We start from the raw sequence: 15,795 nt of genomic DNA, 5'->3' as shown, positions 1-15,795 counted from the left end.
AATTATATATAACTTTCCTAGGAAAGTGGATGGCCAACCAAACATAAGCATCTTGGAAATTTGTCACTTTCCCATGGTCAACCAAACATGCCAAAAGTACTTTCCTAGGCATCCTCTTCCTAGGAATTTGTTTCCCAGGAATCATATTCCTAGGAAGGAAAATGCTTCCCGCGAACCAAACGAGCCCTTCATGGGAAAGTCTTTCCCATGAGAAACATGGGAAAGTTACTTTCCCATGAGGTGGGAATCACTCCTTTTTTATTTTTTCCCAAAAAGACCCTTCAGCATTAAAGAAGCATTAAAGAGGCATTAAAGACCTAATTTTTATTAAGGGCATAATAGGAATTATACATAACTTTCCTAGGAAAGTGGATGGTCAACCAAACATAAGCACTTTGGAAATTAGTCACTTTCCCATGGTTAACCAAACATGTCAAAAGTACTTTCCTAGGTATCCTCTTCCTAGGAATCTGATTCCCAGGAATCATATTCCTAGGAGGGAAAATACTTCCCGCGAACCAAACGAGCCCTAAAGAAATGTGATGAGTCCCACTAGAAGTAAAACGCATGCATGATATAAAAATAAAAAAGGGAAGCAGCTACACTAAATATCCAATCCTAATATTTTCTTTTACTATGAAGCATAAAAAAAAAACACTTTTATAACGGATGTTTATATAAGATAATTTTTTTATTTGAGACAAAATTGGAGTCTTCACTCTTCACCTCAGTGGAGTTTAAAGGGAAAAAAAAGAGGAGTTAGCCGTCGCGCTCGCATGACGGTCGAATCCATAGCCGTAAGAGCCGTCGCTTCGCCTCTCCTCCGAAATTCCCACGTCAAACGACCTCAAACTATCGTCCATCTCCTGCGGTCATGCATCTCCGGCCAAACCCCTCGGTTCCATCTCCAACCGATCCACGCCCAATCCATCATCGCCGGTCTCCGATCGGATCTCTTCGTCAACAACCTGCTACTGAATGGATACTCGAAATCTGGCCTCCTTGGACATGCGCAGAAACTGTTCGAAGGAATGCCAGAGAGAAATATGATTTCCTGGTCCTCGATGATCTCCATGTACACCCAGCACTGCAGAGAGGAAGAGGCCCTCTATCTCTTTTCCTCCTTTCGAAGGTCCTCTTCCGAGAGCCCGAATGAGTTCATCCTCGCCAGTGTCCTGCGAGCCTGTGTTCAATCAGGGACTGTCGATGACGCTGCTCAAGTCCATGGCCTTGCAGCAAAGTCGGGTTTCGATTCGGATGTCTTCGTGGGTACTGCCCTGATCAACTTCTACACGAAATTTGGTAGCATGGATGAGGCGATGTCGATATTTTACGAGCTTCCGGCGACGAATTCAGTGACTTGGACGGCGGTCATCACGGGTTATTCACAGATAGGGAAGAGTGCGACATCCCTACGGTTGTTTAACCAAATGAAGGAATCTGGAGTCCCGCCTGATAGATTTGTTCTTTCGACCGTCGTTCGTGCTTGCTCAGCCTTAAATTTTCTTGATGGCGGGAGGCGGATCCATGGGTACGCGTATCGAAGTGGAACAGAAATGGATGTCTCGGTAAATAATGTGCTCATAGATTTGTACTGCAAGTGTTCTAAAGTGAGGATTGCGCGTCGGCTGTTTGACTGGATGGTTGTCAAGAACCTGGTGTCATGGACTACGATGATTGCAGGGTATATGCAGAATTCATTTGATTTGGAAGCAATGGATTTGTTTCTTGAAATGAGCAAATTAGGGTGGCAACCCGATGGGTTCGCTTGTACGAGTATTTTAAGTTCGTGCGGTTCTTTAATGGCTTCGAATCAAGGGAAGCAGGTTCATGCGTATGCCATCAAAGCTAAATTGGAGTCTGATGAGTATGTAAGTAATGGTCTTGTTGATATGTATGCTAAATGTGATTATCTAGTCGATGCGAGAGCTGTCTTTGATGCTATGATCGAACACAATGTTATTTCTTACAATGCTATGATCGAAGGATACGCGAGGCATGAGGAGCTTGTGGAAGCATTTGCCCTGTTCAATGGGATGAGATCAGGGTCACTTTATCCAAGCCTCTTGACATACGTTAGTCTCCTTGGGTTATCAGCTTCATTATCAGCCATTGATTTAAGCAATCAGATTCACTGCCTTGTCATTAAAGCTGGTGTGGCATTGGACCTTTACGCTGGTAGTGCTTTGGTTGATGTTTACTCAAAGTGCTTGTGCACTGATGATGCCAGAGCTGTGTTTGATGAGATGAATCAGAGAGATCTTGTGGTGTGGAATGCTATGATTTTTGGGTACACCCAGAATGCTCAAGGCGAAGAGGCTCTCAAACTCTTCCATCAACTGTGTGTTGCTGGGATGAGACCTAATGAGTTCACTTTTGTTGCACTTGTCACAGTGGCTAGTAATCTTGCAAGCCTGTTCCATGGCTTACAATTCCATAGTCAGATCATAAAAGCAGGTTTGGACTTTGATCCTCATGTTTCAAACGCACTTATTGACATGTATGCAAAGTGTGGTTGCATCAAAGAAGCGTGGGTGTTGTTTGACTCAACTCATGGAAGGGATGTTGTTTGCTGGAACTCAATGATTTCAAGATATGCGCAACATGGGCATGCAGAAGAAGCCCTTAAAGTGTTCCAGCTAATGAGACGTGAGGAGATTGAACCGAGCTATGTTACATTCGTCGGTGTACTATCAGCATGTAGCCATGCAGGGCTCACTGAGGAAGGACTATGCCACTTTCACTCTATGAAGGACAAATACGGGATCAAACCGGGCATGGAACATTATGCTTCTGTGGTTACGCTTTTGGGTCGTGCAGGGAAATTGCAGGAGGCAAAGGAATTTATTGAGCAGATGCCTATTGAACCTGCTGCGGTTCTGTGGAGGAGCTTGCTCAGCGCATGTCGAGAGTTTGGTAATGTTGATTTGGGAAGGTATGCAGCTGAAATGGCAATCTTGAAGGATCCGAAAGATAGTGGGCCATATGTCCTGTTGTCGAATATATTTGCTTCCAGGGGAATGTGGGCAGATGCGGAGAAGGTGAGAAAGGGAATGGATTATATCGGGGCAGTAAAAGAACCAGGATACAGTTGGATTGAAGTAATGAAGGAGGTGCATGTATTTATCGCAAGAGGTAGGGAGCATCCAAAGGCAGACTTGATCTATTTGGTGTTGGATGGGCTGATGCAGCTAATCAAGGTTTCTGCATATGAACCTGAAACCACTGAACTTTTAATGGGCGATCTAAATGGTTGATGTCACAGCAGGATCATCGATTTGTTCTATCTACATCAGTGTGGAAAAGAAACGGGTCATTTTCAGATTGAAGCATTAGTGTCAAGAGCCCTGGAGCATGCTTATGTAACAGGTTCAGCTGCTAATCATGACAAAAAAAGATGTGCAAAAGAGAGGGTGAGCAGCAGCAGATTGATAAGAAGAGAAGGAAGATGTGCTGCGCAGCATCAATCTAGGAACCGTGCGACACTTATTTATTCATAAGAAAGGGCAGGCCACTTGATTAGGAGGGGTGGACCAAAATGCTGTAAACAGTGGCAGGTTTCCACAAAACCCTCATGGGTGAATCTGGGCTTGCTTCAGGCTTAAGTAACAACCCATTTACGATAGACCCTGACCTCATCAATATTCATAAATACCCATCCTCAAGCTGGAGCATGAATCTCAATCATGCCAAGCTTGATAATTATATTTATCAGCTGGTCTTGTTTCATAGCTTCGGTTAAAACATCAGCCAATTGGGAAGCTGATCAGACTGTCATTCTTACAATTCGTTCCAATAAAATCACTAATTGAGAAAGGGAAATCAAGAGGACTTGAAACTTGAGGATGTCAGGAACTTCCTCGTCTTCAGAATGAAAGTTCAATAAATTTTGCTGTTTAAGGTGAACTTGCTACTGTCTATTCTAACCATCTGACTGCAGCAAAGAGTCATTCATATGAGGATGTATTTATTACACTTAATAGTACTCTCTTCTATTCTGTATTTGACAATATTGCATATGTATGCAATGATACTTGCTGCACATGGTGCACCTGAATTTTTAATAAAGCCAGCATCAATTAGTCTAGCTTAAGTGTCTTATTTAACTGTGAAGCAGAAAACAAACATATACCCTTTCTAAGAAGGATCCCATTGCTTTTCCTTATGAAGTGGGATGAGTGCCAGACTTGCTGTAATTTAAAGAGATATTTATTTCTATAGTAGAGCAGTCGGTAGATGCGACTCTTGGCTGAAACTGAAGGTGAGGATACTTCGAAGATTGGATCTCAGTCACCCTTTCGTTTATGTGGTGATGCAATGAGGAAACTGCCACCATCTAATTTTAGTAGTCTTACATCCACTGTTCCATTCATTGACCAACAGGATTGTTTGGCATGGATACCTTCTCTACATGACCTAAAGAAGCCAGTCTTAAGCAGTAACAAGGTTTGGAACGAGCCTTGTACCAACCAGAGAGCTTTTCAAAAACATGCATAAGGAATAGTTAATTTGCTTATACCAGCATGCTACTCCAAATGAAGATATCACATACTATTCTTGGCATAAAGTTCTCAATTTGTGCCTGCTTTTTTTTTATGACAAAAACAACCTGAGCCTAGAGTTTTCCATAGATCGTATCCAAAAGTAAATGGGAGAAACTTGTGCCATAACTATACCAATAGGCATAACTATTCCCCTTCCACTTCTCTTATTCTAGAACCAGATGTAGCTGTAGTGATCAGGCATTCTCGGTTTAAATCAATATTTCAGACTTGTGATTTTCATCTCTGAATCCCAACCAACATTTATGCTGAACATACACTAGTCCTGCTTAACTATAGACAGATAATCATCATGTCTGAACAAGGTCTAAAATATTTTTATATCTAATCCACATTCTATCAAACTAAACAGATGATATCCATGGCTAATTCTAGTGGCAACAATCAGTTTCAAGAAAAATAGCAGAACAAAATTTTCCCACATCTAAAATTTTGTAATTTTCAAAGACTAAAAAGATAACCATGACATAGCTGGTGTTGGAAACCACCTATTCTGTGCAAGAAGTTTATAGCCACGACAAAAGAAGTTGCTTACAGACTCTTACAAGTTTGAAAATAACCAATTCAAATATGCTTCTTTTATTGGCTGATAAAACAAAAGATTCGAACCAAGCTTAAGTATATCAGCTCAAATCTCAAGAAACAGCTGCAATGAAGAAGTTCATCTGTTGGCTGTACTTTTGCTGTAAATCTGAGTGCTCCATGTTATAACCCACCTCTGGTATGAATTTAATGATGCATTCACCTGCTTAAGGCATATCACTGAATCCACAACTTCAGATATGTGGATTTATGATCATCCAAAGCAAATGGTACTGCCAATAAATCATCTTTTTTCATCCCATTCTTCCTTTCCTTCCCCTCTTTGCTCAATTCCCTTGTGATAGCATAAATAGTTGAGTTGCAAAGCATCAATGGTCCACAACATCATGCTTACGGACGATCCGCAGTTCGCAGAATCACCCTTGCTACATATCCATACCCCAAGAACTTGCTCTCTACAGTTTAATCATGACTTCAAACAAATCAAATAATGATGCAGAATTTTGTCGCTCGGATATCTGGCAAAGGCAATATGATCACTGTGTCTACAAAATAGAGACTTTGAATTATGGCTCAGTCACAAGTCCCTAACAGCAATTATTCATAAAACTCCACTACATCCAGGCATCTTCTTCAGTCTACCACTCTGCATTGCTCTCCTGACGAGAAACACATCCATCCACCTACCGGCATCTGCATAGATATTAGACAGGAGTACTCTGGCAGCCCCATGAGTGGGCTCCAGCCTTGCCAAACTCTCTGCAGCCTTCTCCCCAATCTCCAGATTTCCATGAGTCCTGGCAGCAGCCAGCATACTCCCCCATATCGCCACATCTGCTTTCATGGGCATCGCCTTGATCATCTGCTCTGCCTCTTCTAGACACCCAGCTCGGCCTAGAAGATCAATCATGCAGCCATAGTGCTTTATGGTTGGTTCTATCTTATACTTTCTTCTCATTAACTCGAAGTAGCATCTCCCTGAATCTACCAAACCTGCATGGCAGCATGCGCTCAATACTCCTATAAAGGTGATCGAATTGGGTTTAATGTTTCTTCTTTGCAAATCGGAGAATATGCTCAGGGACATATCTGCATGCCCATGCATCGCCAAACCACATATTATTGCATTCCAGGGCGACACTGAAGCTGACCCCTCCTTTACATGATCAAACACTTGGATTGCAACTATGATGTTCCCACGCTTTGCATACATATCAATAAGCCCTGCGCTTAAATTATCAGTTAGAGGGATGGACCTGTTAATCACATAGTCATGGATCCACTTCCCTTGTTCCAGGGTGCCGGAACTTGCAACAGCAGAGAGAACGCTCACCAACGTGATCTCATTGGGCTCAAACCCCATTGATAGCATCTCTCGGAAGAGCTCCAAAGCAAGATTGGACTGCCCGTTCTGGACATAGCCAGCAATCAAGGTACTCCATGAGACAACATCCTTTTCAGGCATGTCATTGAAGAGCTCCCTCGCGGCATCCACCATGTTGTTCCGCACTAGCCCCACCATCAGTGCATTCCAGCATGAAACATGTGACTTGCATCCCAATTCGAATTGCAGGCAAGCAAGATCAATGAGCTTGCATGCACCATAGAAATGGATCAGTGTCGCCTGCATGAAATCGTAGGAATCCAATCCGGTGTTTATAATTGCAGCATGCAATTGCTGACCTTCTCGAACTGCAGAGCAGCGGCCGCAGGCCGAGAGCAAATCGACCAGCAGGACTTCATTCGGCCTCACATCAGAATTTTGCAGCATTCCACAAAGCGTGATCAAAGCTTCCTCCAACCTATCAACCTTTAAGTACCCATCGATCATCGTACTCCAGGAAACCAAATCTCTTGCTGGAATCCTCTCAAACAAGTCTACAGCTTGATCAATGAGGCCGGCCTTAGCATAACCATTGAGCATCGCATTCCAGGTAACTGTGTTCTTCTCTGGCATCCGATCGAAAACAGCTCGAGAATCACTCAACTGCGAGCACACGGCATAGGCATGGACCAGATTGGTCGCGAAGAGGACATACTCATCAAGCCCACATTTTGTGGCCACGGCGTGGGACATAGAGATTCCTCGTGGTGAGCTCAAGCGGGAGCAGGCGGAGAGGACGCTTGCGAGCGTGACCTCATTCGCCGCGACGCCTGCGGCAGCCATGTCGCAGAAGACGGAGAGGGCCTCGGCAGGGCTGCCGGCCTGGGCGAGGGCCATGATCATGGAGGTGAATGTGACGTGGTCCCGGCGAGGCGCCGCGTCGAACAGGTTGCGGGCGTCCGCGAGTCGGCCGGCCTTGGCGTGGGCGGCGATCATGATATTCCAGGAGGCGGCGTCCCGGAGCAGGGGGGCGTCGGGGGAGGAGAAGAGGCGGGCGGCGTCATCGAGGCGGCCGCACTTGGCGTACAGGTTGAGGAGGGCGTTGCGGACGAAGTGGTTGGAGCGGGCGAGGCCGGACTTGAAGGCGAGGGCGTGCAGGGGCTCGCCGGAGCGGAGGGAGGTGGCGGAGGACTTCAGGGCCGCAACGAGGGAGAACTCAAGGGGTAGTTGGCCGTCGGCATGGAGGCAGCGTTTGAGAACTCGAGGGAAGAAGGCCGTGCCTCTTGCGGCATCGAGCATTAGATGCGTCTCTCTTTCTTTACAAGCGTGTTTTTCGGAATGCCGACTTCTCGCCTATTTACGGCACTCATTTTTTATTTATTGCTTTTTTATAACGAAAATATGGTTATAGTCAAGCTCGATATGATTATAACTATGTACCGGCCATCAATTTACCGTAATTTATATTAAAGAAAAAGCTACCATCATCGTATCATCCCCATTGCTATGAATAAATTTGTAAAACTAGATAAGCTGACTTTATTCAAGTTTATTCAGTTTTTTTTTTAGGTTTATTCACAAACTTAGATGCTGGTATCCATAAGTTAATGAAAGAAAAAGATTTCCTCTCTCAATTTTTATCTATTCATGCAACTAAATAGATCTTGGAAGGAGAAAAATAATCTGTTATACTATATGATGCCAACTTCTCTAACGATGCGTGAAATGTGTCTAATCTTTTTGTTTCTAATTCATCTTTTTTTTTTTTTTCTAAAACGAACATTTCATACATCACGTATAGGAATACACCCAATAAAATAGGTAAACAAAAGATTTCGTAGTACAACAGGCATCTCACCCTCCCCAACTCACAGGGTGCCTTCTGAGTGGTTCGCTACATATGCCGCCACTCAGTCAGCCGCCCCGTTAGCCTCACAATAGACATGCATAGCTTGAAATGTAATGCCCTCTCTCACCATCAACCAAATATCACCGAGCAGGGGATGAACATCTTCATCCCTGCTCGTGCCCCGTCGGACCCAGCCGATCACCGTGGCCGAATCACCCTCCAAGAGTATGAAGGTCGCCTGAAGCACGCGCCGCGCTTAACGCAATCCCATCCAAGCCGCTCATAACTCTGCTCCTAGAACTGAGATGTCGAAGATCTGATTTTTTTCACCTTTTAATTATAATTTTTTCCCTGCTAAATAGCAAGAGAAAAACATACACAAACTTTGATGGTCCATTTACAGTAGGAACCCGCCACAGGAGCTAACATATGGAAACTATTGCGATGCGAACATATGGAAGACCGGCATTGTCCTAACTATTTATAGAGCAACCAAAATATCCATCCAAGTTGGGCAAGTAATGCTGAGTCAAGAGTTTTGGCTTCTATCCAGACACCAGCACCTGTAATCAGCTACTGACATACCGAGCAGATCATCCGGAGACATCTTGACGAGTCCCTTCAACCTTGAGGAATCAAAACAATTATATGCCTTGGTATCAAAAGTTACATTGCTCTCGTTTGACGTTAGAAACTCAGTTTGGTGTATCTGAGATCGCATCCTTTTATATAGCCTTAATGCAGCAACACAATCTTCATAGGGATCATGTGTACCATTTTGGATCTCATACCTACAAGAACCAACCCTTAGAATTATATACCCAATACTGAGTGGAGTGTAGCTTTGTGAAGTTTGTCACAATTGCATAAGTATATACTAACAAGCTAGAAGATAAAAAAACATTTCACAAATAAGCTGATAAAAATTATTGAGACTGCACAATCCAATGGTCCAAATGTTTTTCAAAGCACAGTGTCAATGATGCTCCATTATGATTATCCAAAATGAAGATAATAACTTCAATTCAGTAGTTAATTTTCGCCAAGCATATATAAAGTGGAAAAAAAAGGAATAAGAATGAACAAGATGATTAAGATTGAATTTTCACTCATAATCAAAGCAAGATGAATAATATTTAAATGCACAGAGTAAATTTTTGTTATGCCCACCATTGCTTTTCTGTCCTTTTATTTTGCAACATTACTTTTTCACTTATAATTAACTATTTAATGGATGCAAAGTAATAAATTAGCATTTCTTTTTATTGACCCTTTCAGTTAGAATCGAATAAAATGATGCATGCCGAAGGAAAGTCGAACAGGGAAACCTTGGGAGGGGGGGGGGGGGGGTGTGCTTGTGAGGATTAGGGATTAAGAAAAATAAGAAATTGGAATATTTCTAGTTGTTAGGTGTTTATAACTTGAAGTTCAAAAGTCAAATATCTAGATAGAAAATAAGTAACAATTTTGTTTTGCGGGGTTCTCTAAGGCCAGTGTTGTCGATAATGGACCACCTATTGAAACCACTATTTATCATTGTCATGAAAATAAAAGCCATAATTTGCGCAGTCAAACCTCCAACCTTTTCTTATCTCATCTTTCTCATAATAAGAATAGTGGCTATCATAATGATTAATATTGGAAGTTATCAAAGGAATTAACAATAAAGGTTAAATAGTTGATTGTCACTGTTAACAGATCAAAATATTATTTGATTTTGATCGTTATTTGAATTTTAGAAATTTTTTTATTAATTGGATAAACAGTGGAAAGGCAAAAAGTGAGCACTGTTACCACCATAAGATGACCATTATAATGGGTAAATAGCTAAACTAGGGCTGCTTGTTTAAATACTCTCATCATGAATATGCATAACAAATTGACGGGCCTTCGAAACCATTACAACAGGCAAAGGGACATTATTTTCAATCATGATGTTGAAAAAGAAAAAAAAAACATATTTCCATTCAAAGACTTAATTTTGGCAACATTAAATGAGTTCAGCTATTGTAAAGGTTACTTGCCCTAAGTACGTCTGAGTGAGGTACTTCAGTGAGAAGCTGACTGAATCATTAGTTCTCTTTAAGGGACGATATTGGGCTGTATCCCTGCATATAGGAAAAAAAACAGGAGAAGATGCGGAGTGTTACAATAGCATTCCTTTTTTAAAAACATCAGCAGTCCAGTAAGAGTGACATCAGAATATTACCTTATCAAGTGAGGAGGGTAATTCATTTTCAAACAATCTAAATCATGATCTAAGTCATGACCTACAAGAATCCTAGCTTTTCCACCTTCCAGACGGGCTCGTGATATTGATTCTCCATTATACAATATCTTCTCAATTTTTTTTCTAACTTCCAAGAGAGGCATTCCATCTACCAAATGGTCTTCAGTTATACCAGTTACTTCAAATCTGAAAGAATTTCCAAATGCAAATCTTATCTAGTGTTTCCTGATTAATCTGTAGTCAATAACATATCTAGTTTTCGAGCATGATGAATGAAAGGTACCTGAAATTGGTGACAGGAATTATAGGCTTCACATATGAGTGGAAGATCACATTTTCATTTTCATCAATTAAGCATACACGCGCACAGAGATCAAGTGATCCATCACTTCCCCCACCAACCATCTCACAGTCCATGGCAACAACTTCAGGAACTTGGTTACCATTGCTTCCCATGATTAAGCTAGGCATATCCGTTTCAGCCTGAGCATAATTCTCCACAATAGACATTGTCATATTTCCCTATAAGAATTGCTATTCCATTAAGAAAAGTAGTTGTAAAGCACTAGGAAGTAGGAACATAAGCTTTTGCAATTATAAAAGCATTGCAGTATGAGAACTTGGTCTTTATTTTGCAAACCAAACATACTTACGTGGTAAGCAGGACTCAAGCGACATAAGTCTTTATGCAGTCTGAGAGCATTGGCGCTCTCGAGAATGTTCAAACAAAGATCACAACCACTAGCAGCAAATACCTCTGCACAGTGGCGCTTTGGCAGTGGACCTAAATATTAATGATGATGAACAAACAAATCCATTAAAAACAATGAATGGCATGAGCATAACAAAATGAGCAAAGACCAATGTTAAAATTAAAATGCATCAGCACTGCAATCATATGGACCCCACCTCAGCCAATTCAGCTTACTTATGCTCTTAGTATCACATAAAGATTGAAATCTAAGTTTTCATTTAAAAGGATACAGAGCTTAAATATGATATGGCTAATTGTAAATCAACTTTAAGTTTCAAAATATGATTAAATTGATACCTATAAGATGTTCCCTCACCGATGCTAGTGTTCTGCAGTGCTTATTGCAGACACCACACTTAGGTTCATGAATGGAGTGATATGACACTCGCATATGCTCAACAAGATGTTCCTTTTTCTTGAATTGCTGGTAGCACGCCGAGCATTTGTGCCTGTTAACAGCTAGGATTACTATTTAAGCTTGATTTAACATTTAATAGCAAGAAAGTCTAACAAGCCATCGAGCAAGACTTGCTCTAATTATACACTAAAGAGAACACAAACAGATTAGAAGTGAAACCACTAACATATGTGGTATGTAACAATCTATGCACCTGGTAGTTTGGTAACTAATTTGACATTACTTCACCTGGTGAAAAAATTCATGGATGCGGAGAAAAAGTTTGTGAGGAATTAGGGACAATGCAAGCGATAAATAAGTATTTAAGGATATAAAGGCATCTCAATGAATAAGAGATACTTAGAAAGTTACGGAAATATTATAAACAATTAGCATAAAATCATGAATTATTTGTGAAAATTGTTAGAAATTCACAATCTTCCTTCTCATTAAGTTGGCACAAAATTGGAAGCGAAATTTGTGATGAAAAATCAAGAATAATTGGATAAGTTTTCAATAACTCAAGCAAATTTTGGTATATATCGCATGTGCTGAAACTACTTGATATGCTTGTTTGTGGTACATAAATTTGGGGGGGGGGGGGAGCCGTTTGTTTTGCATTCTGCCGGCTTCACATTTAAGCCGGCTAGTGCAGTAGTAATGTTTTTAATATTTTAATATAACAAGAAATACACCCACAGATGCACATACACACACTCACACACTCATACACACACACACACACACACACACACACACACACACACACACACACACATATATATATATACATATATATATATGGGGATTGATAACCTACTCTCTCTCTCCGGTGTGTGTTTTGTGTGTATGCATATACATACGTATATATATATACATACATATATCTATCTATATATATACATACATCTATATACATACATACATACATACATACATATATATGTGTGTGAGAGAGAGAGTATTAATTAGGGGGTTGAGAATGTGAGTTAATGTGGGATTGTAAAAAGACATAAAATACCCTTAAGAGTTATAAAAAGTAAGAGTATTTTTTGTCCAATAAAAAATGGGTAGATTGATAACCTACTATAACAGAGAGTAGGTTATCAATCCCCTATATATATATATATAAAGAGAGAGAGAGAGAGAATTATCAAAATTTAACATTTGCACTATAAAAATTTTGAATCCAGTATATTAAAACATAGATTGATCGATACTTTTATGAGATATTATTTGACAAAGACCGTTGGAAAAACATAATCCATTCCAGGTAGTGCAGAGCAAGGTATTAAGATTACAATGATTTAAGTTATATTTATCTATATATATATATATGAAGTGACAAAGGACAAGATGGAGTAGTACACTTGTTGTTGTTTCAGAAAAAAGACCAAAGGTAGTCTCATCTATTCATAGGTGTAAATAACATGATTCTGTCCATGACTGCCAAATGCTTAACCTAACTAAGAAACAATTTTTCTAACAATGGCATTCTAGTTGTTAGTGAAAACTTAGTTATACAATCTGCAACATGAAGTATGACTGTTGCATCTTTCAGGTACCCCCTAACTTGTCTGCAAGGCTAGGCGGGCATCATAAATTGCCCAAGATTCAGAATGGAGCAGTGAGAATTGCAATCAAATCCAGTTTAATGGGTCCTGTTCCTGTACCTCCCTGGTGTTCTTTCTCTGTGTGTGTTGTGGGGGGGGGGGGGGGGGGGGGGGGGGGGCAATTGTGTGTGAGAGAGGGAGAACTTGTTATATGAAGTGTCACTATGTTTTTAGTATAAGCTATCACGGCTAATTATCACTTTAAGTATCTTGACACATCTTGAATAATATTAAATGAACCTAGAAAATAACTTAAAACAACTTGCAAATCCATGGTTCTATTATTTTGTTTATAGGTACCATGTCTTTCTCTCCTTCCTCCTTTCAGTTTCTCTTCTTGGATAGACACCAAAGCAATGTATATATATGTTGTATCCCTTTGTCAAAGTTTTTGGAGGTTGTGATATTTGATACTTGAGAACACTCGGACATTTTGCACTCATGCCACATCTCTAGGTAACACTGGCTACATGTACGGGCATTGCCATCAAAGAAGAGGTGAAACCCAACAATATGCAGATGAAGAAAATGAAGAATCTAAGTAGCTTGATTTTGAGGAGAGAAAGGCGATGTATGTAGGATAGCCTCATGAGACTTGCACATAAATATGATTGATCTCCAAAATCTATACACAAGAATTAGAAGTATGTTTATAAATTCTTCCATTTGAAAGCTGAACCCTAAAAAGGACATTAAGCTCAAACCTCAAAAATCCCATCTTTGATATTTGCTCCACATTACAACATCCTCCAGACTCTCATCTAATCTAAATTGTCAATATGTCGAGGTGCAAGCAAAAATCTATCATAGGTTCACCAGCAAAAGAACAAGAAAAATTGCCTCACAGAGTTATTGTAAAATAAGGATAAAGTATACATATCTTACTTCATAATCATACCTCATATCCATGCACAAACTCAAAAAACATAACCATAAGGATAAGCATGATTACACAGTGTTAGAGAGGAATTTGGTCCTTTTGAAGGCTAATAACCCTTAAACGCATACAACAGAGAGCTTGAAGGAAGTGGCACAAGATAAAACTTACATCAACACATGCATAAGCATCTAACATCTCCTTATTCACACCCATTTTGTCTTATAGATAAACATATACAGAAATGAAGAAGCCGATTGAATGGAAAAAGGTCCTGCTTGGATCCGTAAAACTAGAAGCGGAAATGCCACCTTAATAACATCAAATCTAGACAACATTTTTTTCATAGCATATTCAATGTTTCCACATAACATATCTATATAGCAACGTCGTATGAAATAGAAAAAAAGATAATACTTTAAATGCAGCGATTTGTAAAGCTTTAAATAAGCACGCTTCAGCAAAATCCTTGTATCATAACTACATATGTGTCAGCCAAACAGCACCATCAAAAATATTAGATTTTTTTTTTGAATGGCAATCTTCCTACAACGGGCAGTGGGAATGCAGGGGAAGTGAAACTCTCTCATTGTCTCCATTTTCTGGAAATAGGTGTTAGAGCCTCTGTGGACGATACTCCAATCAAAAGATATTTCCCAAGGACAAGTCGTATAATTGCGGCAGTAGAGAGAAATGCTAATAAACCACCAACGGGAGAAACCATTCATTGAGGAATAAAATCAAATATAAAGAGCGTCATGCCTATTTAGATCAAAACAGTCAAAAAACCAATGGAAAAAAAGGAAGAAAAAAAAACAACAACAGAACCCTGGAAAAAATCGAACGCGTGCTAGATTTCCCCCCCAAAAAAGGAAATCATATGAAGAAAATATGAGAAGCTCGAGATGTTTAGGAACACTGACCGTCGGGTTATGGTAGGCTCCGGCTGGGGATCCAGATCCATACGAGGTGGTAGGCTAAGGGAAAACCGGAGATAAACGAACCGGTTGCGATTGTGGAAGAAAGGATGTGAAGAATAACGCAATGACGGAGAGCTCTTAGCGCAGATCTTTTGCTCGGTTGCTAACTCTCACCGACTGAGAGACGAGAGCTCTTTTGGTAGAGAGAGACGAGAGCCTTAACAGAAGCCAAAAATAAAAAGAATCTGCCGTTTCCGCCTTATTTTAGCTAATAATTTAGCTTGATACCCAGACCCATTGGATTCACTATTACCACTTCAGGTAAGTCTGGCTAGATCCAGGCGTAAAATCTACACCAAAAACTTTCCGAAACCATAGATTTCCAACATAATTTCCAATTAATATATATATATATATATTGAAATGTTCGGATGCCATGATAACATGGTCAGCCTTAATGAATTTATATTGCAATATCTCCTAATTCATATAAGTTATGGATTAGATCCACTCTAATACTATTTATAACAACTCAAGACCTCATCCAAATATAACTAATCAGAAGTCATTATTTTTATTTTTTAATTTTATATAAATACTCAAGATCTATCCCGCGAATAACAGATATGGGACTAAATACACGTCCACATAAATTCTCACATGGTTAATCGAGAGCATTCCAGGTTTGGATTTCCAAATAGGATACCGAAAGTATAAAAAAAAAAA

General features: G+C 40.2%; 3 protein-coding genes across 4 annotated transcripts; 1 reads left to right on the top strand and 2 right to left on the bottom strand.

Moving 5' to 3' along the window:
- The first annotated feature begins 728 nt into the window (after nt 1–728).
- LOC103709934 (Tetratricopeptide repeat (TPR)-like superfamily protein) lies at nt 729–4,087 on the top strand. The gene has a single exon (XM_008795469.5). It carries the CDS (start codon nt 777–779, stop codon nt 3,255–3,257), a length of 2,481 nt encoding a protein of 826 aa, XP_008793691.4. The 5' UTR covers nt 729–776; the 3' UTR covers nt 3,258–4,087.
- Nucleotides 4,088–5,037: 950 nt separating this feature from the next.
- On the bottom strand, nt 5,038–7,830 carry MEF18 (mitochondrial editing factor 18). Its single transcript, XM_017843481.5, has one exon. It carries the CDS (start codon nt 7,726–7,728, stop codon nt 5,707–5,709), a length of 2,022 nt encoding a protein of 673 aa, XP_017698970.4. The 5' UTR covers nt 7,729–7,830; the 3' UTR covers nt 5,038–5,706.
- A 325-nt stretch (nt 7,831–8,155) lies between these two features.
- Nucleotides 8,156–15,316, bottom strand: LOC103709914 (RNA exonuclease 4-like). Of its 2 annotated transcripts, none has more exons than XM_039132276.3 (7): nt 15,073–15,316; nt 11,560–11,711; nt 11,162–11,292; nt 10,792–11,030; nt 10,488–10,694; nt 10,303–10,386; nt 8,156–9,069 (listed from the first exon to the last, which is right to left on the bottom strand). In XM_039132276.3, the coding sequence occupies exons 1-7, from the start codon at nt 15,111–15,113 to the stop codon at nt 8,808–8,810; spliced, it is 1,116 nt and encodes a 371-aa protein (XP_038988204.3). In that variant the 5' UTR covers nt 15,114–15,316; the 3' UTR covers nt 8,156–8,807. The 2 variants fall into 2 exon arrangements, with proteins under 2 accessions (XP_038988204.3, XP_038988205.3); XM_039132277.3 differs by having other exon boundaries at nt 8,585–9,069; nt 10,792–10,991; nt 15,073–15,257.
- Nucleotides 15,317–15,795: the final 479 nt, after the last annotated feature.

The sequence above is a fragment of the Phoenix dactylifera genome, chromosome 14 (assembly GCF_051530095.1).
Source record: "Phoenix dactylifera cultivar Ajwa chromosome 14, Ajwa_hap1_PhDact_Kaust_v1.1, whole genome shotgun sequence".
Lineage (NCBI taxonomy): Eukaryota > Viridiplantae > Streptophyta > Magnoliopsida > Arecales > Arecaceae > Phoenix > Phoenix dactylifera.
The sequence above is the reverse complement of the archived record's forward strand: the minus strand, read 5'-3'. Positions and strand labels throughout refer to the sequence as shown.